The 12500-nt window shown below is 37.5% G+C and overlaps 1 protein-coding gene across 1 annotated transcript in view; it reads right to left on the bottom strand.

Moving 5' to 3' along the window:
- The window catches only part of LOC122798356 (cryptochrome DASH-like), an 807604-nt gene that overhangs the window by 336298 nt on the left and 458806 nt on the right, over window positions 1-12500 (bottom strand). Inside the window, exon 10 of the mRNA XM_044067208.1 lies at window positions 8452-8531. Coding sequence (XP_043923143.1) covers window positions 8452-8531 — 80 coding nt within the window. The remainder of the gene's footprint in view (window positions 1-8451; window positions 8532-12500) is intronic.

The following is a 12500-nucleotide window of genomic DNA, read 5'->3' on the forward strand; positions in this document are numbered from 1 at the left end:
TTATCACATAGGTGGCAGTACACTAAACACCAAAAGTGTGATAAGAGACTTAGGGACACAGGTGGACAGTGGTCTCACCTTCGATAACCACATCGCCACAACAGTCAGGAAATCCTACTATGTGGCACACCTCATCACTAAGGGCTTTTCATCCAGAAAAAAGGAGGCCTTTGTCCCACTGTACTCATCCCTCATTAGACCCATTATAGAATACAATGCCCCATTTGTTATGTACCTCTCAAGACATCTGCAACAACTGGAAAGGTTGCAGAAATACCTCACTAAAAGAATCACAGGCCTAAAGCAGATGCCCTATGCTGACCATCTAAAAAAAACTCCACCTATACTCTGTCACATATCATCTACTCAGAGGTGATCTCTGCTTAACATACAAGTCCATGTCAAACCCACAGCTGTTGGACATGCTACATTTAAAGAAATCCCAATCCCTCAGAGACACAGGCTCCAAGGATCTAAACCTTGTCATCACAATGAACAAAACATGCTGGAGGGGTTCCTGACCCAGAGACTCCTCAGACTCTGGAAAAGACTGCCCATACATGTCAAGCAGAGCGCCACTTTGGCCCTCTTCAAAAGGAACCTTGACGATTGGATGGGAGAAAGGAAATTCACCCTGGGGATCATGTCAGTCGCCCTGTTAGACATGGGTCCAGGGAAGTAAATACTGTGGGAAGAAATAGCTAGGGAATTGTTGTGGCTAGGCTTGTATAGACCCTAGGGTCGATAGCCTAGTACCAACCTATGAACCAAAGCCAGCTATGAATGCAGAATTGCAGCAGACACTAAAAACAACCACAAAGCCTTCTACAGTTATATCAAGAATCTCCAAGGCAATACCCAATTTGCTGTGCATTACTGCACAATGGTACTGCCTATACTGAGCAAACAGATATTGCCAACATACTGGCTGACAGATTCAATGCCAACTTTAGCCATCCCCCCAAAAGACCAATCACAATACCGGAAGAATGCCATGCACCCAGCATTACTGCAGCACAGGTTAAAGCTGCATTGTCCAAGGCCAAGAATACAGCTTCCATAGGCCCGACAATATCCCTGGCTGTGTTCTACATGAACTACAAAGGTAACTCGCACCACACCCGCATGCCCTGTTCAATCACAGCCTCACCTCAGGCTTTGTCCCTACAGAATGGCACACTGCTACAGTCATTCCTTTCCATAAAGGAGGAGAGACTACAGATCCTGGAAATTATCTTCCCATTAGCCTGACAAGTCTGATATGTAAGGTTATGGAGTGCATCATCATGGGCCTAATTAATAAGGATATAGGGAAACTCCAAAGTCTGGATCCCACGAAATTTGGTTTTGTGAAGGGTGGATCATGCCTGCTCAACCTGGTTGACTTCTTTGAGTCAGTCACCAGAGCTGTGGATGGGGGCAAGGCAGTTCATACAGCCTACCTCGATCTGGCCAAGGCCTCTGATACCATTCCCTACTCAGGAATTATTGATAGATTCACCAAACTAGGCATCAACCCCCATATCACTAGGTGGGTGGCAAATTGGCTCACAGATCGAACCCACAGTGTGAAAGTAGCAGACTCCAAGTCAGACTGACAAACAGTCACGAGTGGAGTCCCATAGGGATCGGTCCTGCATCCTCTCCTGTTTGGCATCTACTTCTCAGAAGTCCAAGACAACACGGAGGGACTCTAGCTGACCAAGTTCACCAACGATTGCAAGCTGGGAGCCTCTATTAACTCCCCAAGTGATGCAGACATCCTACAGAAAGGCCTCAATGAGATCACTGACTGGTTTTGAAACCATGGCCTTAAGCATAATGCCAAAAAATGCGTCGTCATTCCTTTTGGGAAAAACTCATTTCCCACTAATTACCACATTGGTGGTAGCCAACTGAGCAGGGAAGGCGTTATAAGAGATCTGGGGACACAGGTTGACAGCAACCTCTCCTTCGACCACCACATTGCCACTGTGGTCAGAAAGTCCTTTTATGTGGTACATCTCATTACCAAGGGTTTTGTATCCAGGAAGAAAGAGGTTATCATCTCTCTCTACTCTTCCCTCATTAGACCATCATCAAGTATAATGCCCCATTTGGCATGTACCTCACTAAACACCTGCAACAGCTGTAAAGGCGACAAAAGTACCTCACGAAGAGGATCCTAGGCCTTAAACACATGCCCAACATGGACAGACACAAAAAACTCCAGCTTTTCTCTGTCTCATATCGTCTATTAAGAGGTGATCTCTGCTTGACATACAAAGCCATGTCTGACCCAGCTCTGTTAGAAATGTTACACCTAAAGAAATCCCAATCCCTCTGCACTACATGCATATATACATATATATATATATATATATATATATATATATATATATATATATATATATATATACACACACACACACATACACACCAACTCTCCAGTGTACCAACTCAAACAGGGAGAAATCTGTCCAAACAGGGCTTCACTACTGGTGCACAGCTAGAAATTTTGCAATGATTTCCTGTGGAAAACAGTTTTTGGTGATCTGATCCTCTGAGTCTTAAGCATTCAGCAACTGATACTGCAGGAATCAAACTTTATCCACCAGCAGATTAACCATACAGGAAAAATTCGAGGGTCTGAAAGGAGAGATGATAAGTTAGCAAGTAAAGGACAGTAGGATTGCTGAAATTGAATTCATCCTCAAATCTTAGTGAGTATCTTCATGAGGAGGACCCGGTTTTTCACAAAATCTTACCAAGACAACACTGATATATAGACTGCATTTATATAGCATATACCATGGACAGAAGTAGGTCAAAAATTTAAAAAAGTGCCCTATCCTGGTAGGCGCACTGATGCCAGGACTGGAAAAATGACAGTGTAGAATCCACAAAATACAGAAACATTCCTACAATGAGGCTAGGCCAGGCCCAGGCCCCCCTGTTGTAGAAGCAAGCAGCAGTCCATGAAAATCACAAAAACTGATAGGCCAAAGAAAAGCCATGAAGACGATAGGTAGACTATTGAGGATAAGTAAGAAATTATGTATTGTTATTATTATGCAAAAAGCCCAGAATTTCCAGACACAAGATATCCAAAAAGATTAAGAGAGAAATTAGAGAAAGAAAAATACTTCCACAAGAAAAACTGTGAAAAGCTTCAAATAAAAAGGTGTGTTCTTTAATACAACATATTTGTGAAAAACAGTACATAGACCAATAAACTTTGATCTGTTTGAAAAAAGAAGCATTTGTGGAAGTGGAAAAATATAAACAAAAAAACCTAGAGATTGTGAAATGTATAAAAAAAGAAATATGGACATGGGAAAGAAAGAGAGATTTGATATGGTGCAATATTTATGCAAAGGCAATAGCCAAATTAATTAATGCAAAGAAGGCAGCCCTAAAGATATTCAAGAGAAATACAGGCAAAGGCATTCAGATATGGAAAATTCCAGAATAAAAAAATAATATCACAAAGAGGGACTGTAGAAAAGAAGATTAATAAAGTAGAAATTAAAAAAAATAAAAGTTGAAGTTATGAAGTGCCTGCGAAGTGAAGCATTTGGTGTAAAGGGTCTAAGACAGGTTACATCACAGTATGATGGAACGAGCCCCAAAAGTAATGAAAAACAGGAGGCTCAGGAGCCATATGAAGAATAAATATGGTCATGGGAAAGAATCAGAGATTTAATATGGTGTAATATCCATGCAAAAGAGAAAGCAAAACTAATCAATACAAAAAGAAAAGCACCAAAGATATTTGAAGAGAAATAAAGGCAAAGGAATCCGGACATTGAAAACCACCATACAAAAAATAAGAAGACAAAGAGGAAAAGTAGAAAAAGAGATTAGTAATGAAGAACTAAAGAAACATAAACTAAACTGAGGTTAAGGAGTACTTTGGAAATGAAGGATTCAGTATAGAAAATCTAATGAAAGCCCACAACAAGATATAGCAATGGACATCCAAATTAAGGGGAAATCAATGGAACAGGAAGCAATTGGTCAGGTGCCACCTATGAAGATATTTTGGAGCCTTCCACAGGAAACCAGTTTAAACATTCATTTGAAGCTGGACAACAAGGAAGGAAGGAAGGAACAGGAAATTGTGGAAACTGTGATGCAGTGAGAAGTCAGTGAGTTCCCATATGATAAAGCAACAGATGACACAGGATGAAACTGAAGAGAATGTGCCACATGAAGATGTTATAAAACTTTCTATAGAATGCCCACAGGAAATGAAAAACAAAAAATGTGCACTCATTTTAGAAGAAAATGAGCTAAGAGAAGAGTTGCTTGATTTAACAGAGATAGATTGACATATTAAGATCAATGAAAGAAATAAACTGCAGAAGGTCAATAAAACCCAAAAAAGTCAGAAGTTTTATAAAACAAAATGAACACAGTAATTAGGACTGTCCATATAGATCCATGCAATATAACAGAAGTAAACAGGATATATTACTGTGCAGCTAAATTAATAACAGATAAAGCTCTACCACAAGAACACAGGATAGTGAGGGAAAGGAAGGGTAGAAATTGAATACCATCATGAAAGTATAATGCAGTTAAGAAATGTCACTTTTAGAAAAGTATAGAAGGGGAAAAGGGCAACAAAAATACTTAGAAAGATAGACTTGATTAAAGCAATGTGCAGTATTAGAACAGACCAGGATCTATCATGCACTATTGCACATAAACTAAAAATCTCAGCACAGGTAGAAAAACTTAGAAGATGCGCAGAAAAATATGAAGGAAATGTACAAAATAATTTATTGATGATCCAAAAAAGCTTTATAAAGAATTGGGAAACAAGGTAAAAGGAATTGAAAGACCACAAAAAAAATAGATACATTTTGGAGAAGTATTTATGAAGACTCTGTCGAACATAACAAAGATGCTAAATGGATGGAAGAAGTAAAAGAAAGAATAAGAATCTTAAACGTACAGGATATGAAATGGGATGAAGTAACAGCCAGAGAGATTGAAACAAAGTTAAGAAAAGCCTCTAACTGGAAACCCCCCAGGCCCAGATGCTGTACCTAACTTCTGGTTAAAAGTATTAACATCTTTGCACGAAGATTTAGCCAAGATTAAGAACTATTTATATGCGGACCCCGAACAGATGCCAACCTGGCTAACAACAGAAAAAACAATGACGCTGACAGAGTTTATAGTCATTTAGAAGAAAACTCAATTATGGCAATAGAAAAAAAGGGCAATAAAAGAAAGTCATACGGAACAAAGGATCATTTGTTGTTAAATAAAGTCATAGTGGAGAACTACAAAAAGGGGAAGAATTTAAATATGGCATGGAGTGACTACAAAAGAGTGCTTAAAAATGTATAAGATACGTCCTACACTTATCGACTACGTTACAGTAACCATGAAACACTGGCAGATAATTTTGAAATTAAGCCATGATAAAGGACAAATCATTATCCCAGGGATAAAAATTCAAAGGGGGATATTCCAGGGTGACTCACTGATATCAGTGCTATTCTGTCTTGCCCTTAACACATTAAGCTGTCTACTTAAACAGCTTAGGCCATGGCTATAATTTAGCTCCTAGAAAACAACAAAGTATAAAGATTTCTTATCTTCTCTTTGTCAATGATTTAAAACTGTATAGGTCATCAGATGAGGAACTGAAAGCACAACTGCAAGTTGTCAGAAAACTTTTTCAGATGATATAAGAATGTCATTTGGTCTTGATAAATGTGCAAAAGCAACCTTTAAAGCAGGAAAACTGCAGCACCAAGAAACATCAGTTTGAGACAAGAATGTGATATAAAAAAACTTGAGCAAGAGGGAGCATATAAATATTTGGGTATTCATGAAATATCAATAATAAAACATGAACAAATGCAAATAAAACTTAGTAAGAAATATTTTAGAAGATTTAAATTAATCCTGAAAACAGAGTTGCCCTCTAGGAACAAAATCCAAGCTATAAACCAATTTGCTCTGCCTGTCCTAACATACAGTTTTGGAGTGAGTGACTGGCTCCAAAAAGTGTTGGACAGATTAGACAGGAAACCAAGAAGGATGCTTCATGCTCACCAAATGACTTATAAAAATCAGTGCATACCAAAATGATATATTCCCCATTCTGAAGGAGGGATGGGCCTCCTTGAAACTGATTACATGTATAGATCTGCAATTGTGGGACTCCACACATATCTGCTGACCTCACAAGACCTAAATGTAGTGAAAGTTTTGAAACATGAGAATAAATCTACGATAACCTCCCTGCCTAGTCTAGCAGAAGTACATTAGTGTCAAGCAGGAATGGAAATCAAACCAGAAGTAGATAAAAATCAGGCAGCAACTGAACTGTGACAAAAAAAACAAAAGAATGAATATAGAGTGAAAGATCAGATGAGAAGGCAAGAAATGTGTAAAATGCATAAATATAGTTGCAAGTATAAAAAACTTCTGGAAGAACCTCATGCTGATCTGGATCGAATGTAGGAATAGTTATGGAGGGACAAATTCAAACCAAGAGATAAAAGGTTAATATTGATGGCCAAGATAGTGGGCTATGTACACGGTTTACAAAGTCCATTGAACATGTGGAAGAAACAGACAACAATGTAGGTTTTGTAAAACAGAATTGGAAACAGTTACACACCTTGTTGCTGGTTGTGACATACTAATGGCAGAAGGACTGTATACTGAAAGGCATAATAATGTGGCAAGACTGTTGCACTGGGGATTGTGCAAACATTATGTTATTGAAATGACTGAAAAACACTGGAAACATGAGCCACAAAGCATCACAGAAAATTATGAAGTCTACATCACATGGGATCACCCGTTACTAGCAGTTCAAAAGATAGATGTGAGAAAACTGGATGTAGTGGTCCATGAAAAGAAAACAAAAGTAGCATTGATCATTGAAATTACCACATCCAGTGACTACAGTGTCTTGTGTACAGAGACACAAAGTCATAAAATATCAGGATTTGCAGGCAGAAACAGGAGCAATGTGGAAGAAGGATACCAGACAGTTCCAGTAGTAATAGTAGGAGGAACGGGTCTTACAAAAAAATAATCTACAGTCGTATTTAGGTATGTTACCAATACATGTAACTCTGTATGAATTGCAGGAGGAGTCATTACTCGGCACATTGCAGGTGCTGCGAAGGGCACTTTCAGCTGACATCTAACATTGAAACAATACTAATTTTATGAACTTTAATCATACGTTGACTTAGGAATGGGGTCCATTCATGTCATGGTATTAGAAACCCAAAACATTTGGAGAATTAAAAAAAAAGAAAATATAGCTTCAGCAGTACATAACCACAAAAAGATCTTGTTGTTGATTGTGATACACTTATCTCTGAAGGTCTATCAACTGAAAGGCACAATAATGTAGCAAGGCTATTATACTGAACATCGTGCAAACATTACAATATAAAGTAACTGAAAAGAACTGGAAACATAAAACAAAATGAATTAATGAAAATGGAGAACTAATGATTACATTATATCACCTAATACCAACAGTTAAGACAGAAGAAACAAGAAAGCAACAGAATGCAGCTGAAGAAATGATAGGAAAGGCAGTATTAATTACTAAAATAGATACACCTTCTAGACTACACAAGACCGTGTGAGTCATGGACACCCAGATAGTTCCAGTAGCAGTACGATCAAGAAGACAAAAGAATGTCCAGACATACCTAAATATGGTACCAATACAGGTAATTTCATATGAACTGCAGAAGGAGGCAGTTCTGGGTGCACTGCAGCTGCTGAAACGAGTGCTCTTAGCAAACACTGAACATGGAAGCAATATTGATTCCATAAGCTTTAATTCTACCCGACTTTGGAATGGGGCCAGTGTGTACTGTGGTATTAAAAAAAATGTAAACTTACTAAAAATACAGCAACAAGTTCTTCAGAATGGGCTGAGAGATCAGGACAAGTGCAATGTCAGGAAACTTGACACCTGTAGCTAAGATAATGAGTAAGAGAAGGGTATGTAAGACAGCCATTTAGACCTTTCATAAAAGCGACTCGTGGTCAAAACCAGAGAAGGACCAAAAATATTTGTTTGTCTGCAGCTAACCAAAAAAAAATCATTGAAAAAAAATCTATTGACATTTTATTTAGAAAAAAATTGAAATCATTAAATCAGGTACTGCCATTCTAAATCACACTGAAGGACACAAAGAAATGGAAAAAACAATGCAGTGATATGGGGGCATATGCTACAATGTGGACAGAAGAAGCAAGCCTTGGCTGCAAACCAAAATCTTGTCAATATGTTATCCTAATCAATATTAATAATTAAAAATGACACAGATGCATTACTATCACATACAAGATCAGAATATGAGCAAAACATGTTTTATTATAGTTTATAGCCATAAATGTGCTTTAAAAAGATGAAATGACAAGCTCATGACTATTAAGCTTAGGCTTCCTATCAATTGATACAATTACCTTTTAGAAAGAAGATTTTTCTTCCGCATTTCAGAGCAACAAACCTGAAGTAATCTCGCCACAACAGTTCAAAGATTACCCTGCAATATCAAACAAAACTAAAAGTAATTATACAATTAAAGGTAAAACTTATAGGTCAAAGTTGACAGCTCAGTAGTAATCAGCAACAAAGTACTTCTTGTCCAAGTCACCAGCACAGTTTTATAAATTACAGTTTGTTTGTGTCTTTCGGCTTTTCCCGGTTAGGGGTTGCCACTGCGGAACTCCGGTCTGCTAATGATTGGCAGTAGATTTTGACATGCTGGCTTGCCGGGCCTAACGCACAACCTTCAACGAAGGAATGCTCATTCACGCATGTCGACACACAGAAGACGCTCTAACTGAGAATCGAACGGGCAACGTCTAACTGTGAGGCGACAATGCAGTAAGTCATACATAATTCATCCAGGCTTCCATCATTAATTGAAACAGAGGCAGGAGAAGAAAAGTATTTTGCAACAGAAGCAAAAGCTGAATTCTCCCTAAATAAATGTCAGCATGTCAGGCCTTGTCCTTACTTAGTTATTCTTTTCTTATCATGCTCTCTCTATATATGTATGTGTGTATATACCTATATGTATGTGTGTGTGTGTGTGTGTGTGTGTGTGTGTGTGTACATGAGTTTATATATATATATATATATATATATATATATATATATATATATATATATATATATATATATATATATATATATATATATATATATATATATGTGCTAATCATCTTGCACACAAATTGACAACAAACATTTAATCCTAAAAGTCAGTTGAACTTACCTTTCATCAAAATGCTATTTCCTTGAATGAGTAAGCCAACCGAAAAACGAAGTTTCCTTTCTGATTGGATAAAAAACAAAAAACAAAAATAAAAAAGAGAAAAAAAAAAAAAAAGACCACTAGCTTGCAGACATGACCTGTCTGCACAGATGCACTATTAAGGAAAAGTTGCTTAGTACCCTAGTAGGGTTAGTGGTAGATTAGGATCAGCAGACATGAGTAAGCCTGGGCAGGGATGGAGGAAAAATGCACTAGAGGTTTGCTTTAATATTGTGCATGTTTTCCACAGGTTTCTGCAAAGTACACTGACATCAAATCTAGTGTTACAGAAATTATTGGTAAAAGTCAATTTGCACAGTAGATAGAGACAAGAAGCATGCATGTCTGATAAGAAATGTTCAAAGTCGTGCAGAACAATCTTCTATTCTCTGGTAACTTCCAAGATGAGGACAGGAATAGTTAAGCTACTGTAGCTAGCAGGGATAGTAAGATTAGCTGGAATAACCATGGGTTTACTTCTACTTTGACTGCAGATGGGATGATTACACAGACCTAAGAAGTCCTAACGGTTTAGGAATGTGCTCTGCAAAACTGTAGCTGTCAAACTCATCATACAAGCCCATGATGGTGGAACACTGGGGCCTTCACATGTGGAAATGCAACCTTTGCAGGTTGCATCTGGTTTGTGACAAAGCCGCTTTGTATGCTCTGGGGATTAGCAGCCATCCCAGAAGAACAGCAGCACATTCCTGTGTAGCCTGCTTGCAGCTCCCACACTGCAGGCTAGGATAACAAGTCTTGGAATATGCTGACACTGATTCTGAAAAAAATATGCACATATGACTGTATTTTACTGTTAGCTGCTTTGGCATGCATACTTGACAGATGCATACAGCTTTATACCCTTTTGTCCTGCTAGCCCATGAAGAGAAGCATACTTCTAACTGAGATAAAGACTAGGTGTTCTTTGCAATTATCAGATATTACTAGAACAGTGTTGTACAGCATGCCACAACTGCAAATATTACTGGATGTCTTTCTTTTATACAGAAAATGTAATTTGTAAGAAGGAAAATGATGCATACATCACTTTGTAATAGAGCACTTTCTGCAGAACAGCCAAAGAATTAAGTCCTGTTTGATCTAATGCATAGGGAAGCTGTTAACTTTAAGCTCAGATGTCCCACGATGAAACAGCTGAGACCCAGAGAGTCATTAAATTACTGGACTTTTGTGAATGCTTTTAACAACATACCACAAGTTCAGGGGGATGACTGCAGTAGTATAGTGCATGTTGTGAGTTGTTGTGAAGCAGATGCACTTCTGCTTTGGCTCACAGTGTACAGTTCTCATCTACCAATGACAACATCTGCTGAAGGATGAATACTTGAATTTAGGCACTTAAAGCAGCTAGGACATAAATGTTTCCCTGGCATGTAAAGGACTAATCTACAGCCTTTGTTCCAAATAAACTCAGAAGCTAATTTACAGATTTTTCTACTCATAAGTTAGCATTTTGAGTAGGGATATGCCTTGCAATATAAAATTGGAAAGTAGTGGAACCTTCTCCTATACCCAGTGCCCAAATGACAATGTTACCATGGACCACTATACCATTGTGAGATACTTAAAGAATATACAATGTTTAAGAGTTTTGCGCGGGGGGCTGTACCCCCTCTGTACTCACCAGTGCACCCCTGTTCTATAAATATATCACTTTTAAGGTCACACCACCTCAGAGAAGAGGACAAATTACAGCTCATTTGTTTCACAGGTATTATGATCTTGGAGGTAATATTTATACAGATTGCATAGTGAAGGCCCAGCCACACTCAGGGTTTGAGGAGAAGCCCTCCTGCAAATCAGATGACTGTAATACCCCAGACTGTATAACTATCTCATGAAATTAAATTATTACATAGGAAGTTAACTGCCATGAAGTTGAATTTGGGAGAAAAGGGTCTGAGGTACATTCAAAGAGACTCTAAGGGTAAAATAACATACTCAGAGCACTGATTCTACCCCTTGTTGACAGATAAAGATGTGATCAGCTGTATACTAGAACCATTAGCTCTTCTCATATGTGTCTGAAATTTATTTCTAACATACCAAATGGCAAATCATGTAAAAAGATGCTAAGGTATTTGGGATGGATGTCAGTGAGATCTAGAGATCCACAGAAAGGTCTTGTAGTTTTCTGGCTGGGGTGCTGACTTACAAATGCTTTACTTTGGTGGTGTTTACAAATCCAACCAGATATATTAAAAATGTCTTATGGTATGTGCAGAAAGATTTAAAAATCATTTAGTGAATTAGAACTTAGAGGCAAACAATCACTTGCACACATTAATGTTCTTTTTTGATTTGTGTATATATACTGTATTATATATATATATATATTTATGTTCATCCCTGGATACTTGACAGGGGCTTAATCTTTTGTACTAGAGGCTCAGCTGCCAGTGGGAACGTGGCACAAACAATAATCAAAAACAACACATGAATAGCAAACAAGTAAACTAAGAACAACAACAAAAAAAAAAATTCAAGGTACTTCACAAAGACCTGTTTAATAAAACAATAGTTATTCACTTTTGTCCAAATGAAATAAGGATTTTTCAAAACTATTAATGAATAAAATATTTACACTTTAAATAATCCTTCCATAATCACATGATCCAAACTAACCACTGATGCACTTCAAAAACAAAATGATCTCATCTTAAGCAAAGGCAGCAAAGAAATAGTGCCATAGAGACACAGTAACCTTGCAGAGGTTAATTTAATCTGCCACTTCAGTTTAGCTTTCTCTAATTTGATCTTCCATGGCATGGATCTCAAATCACAAAGAATCTTTTCAAAAAATAAAAACATAAATGTTTTAACAGCTTTGCAAACTCGTGTGAGCTTGTACAAAGCATTTATTTTACATTTTTTCTTTATGTCAAAATAATGTTCATAGATTTTGTCCCTTAAAGCTTGCTCAGTCTTGCCTATATAAAAGGTGCCACATGATATACAATGTGCAAGATAAACAACTGTTTTTGTACTACAACTAAATTTACTGAACAAGATAAAACTCTACCACATTTTACAACAAAAGTTCTGGGTGCATTGAAAATATATATGCACTATTTGCAACCATCACACGTAATCAGTTTTCCATTCATGTCAAAAACATTGCTGATAGATGCCCTTTCTAAAACTGCTTTCAAATTAAGCTCCCGATTG

The sequence above is a fragment of the Protopterus annectens genome, chromosome 3.part1, assembly GCF_019279795.1.
Source record: "Protopterus annectens isolate FY-2018-M chromosome 3.part1, PAN1.0, whole genome shotgun sequence".
In the NCBI taxonomy this organism is placed as follows: Eukaryota; Metazoa; Chordata; order Ceratodontiformes; family Protopteridae; genus Protopterus; species Protopterus annectens.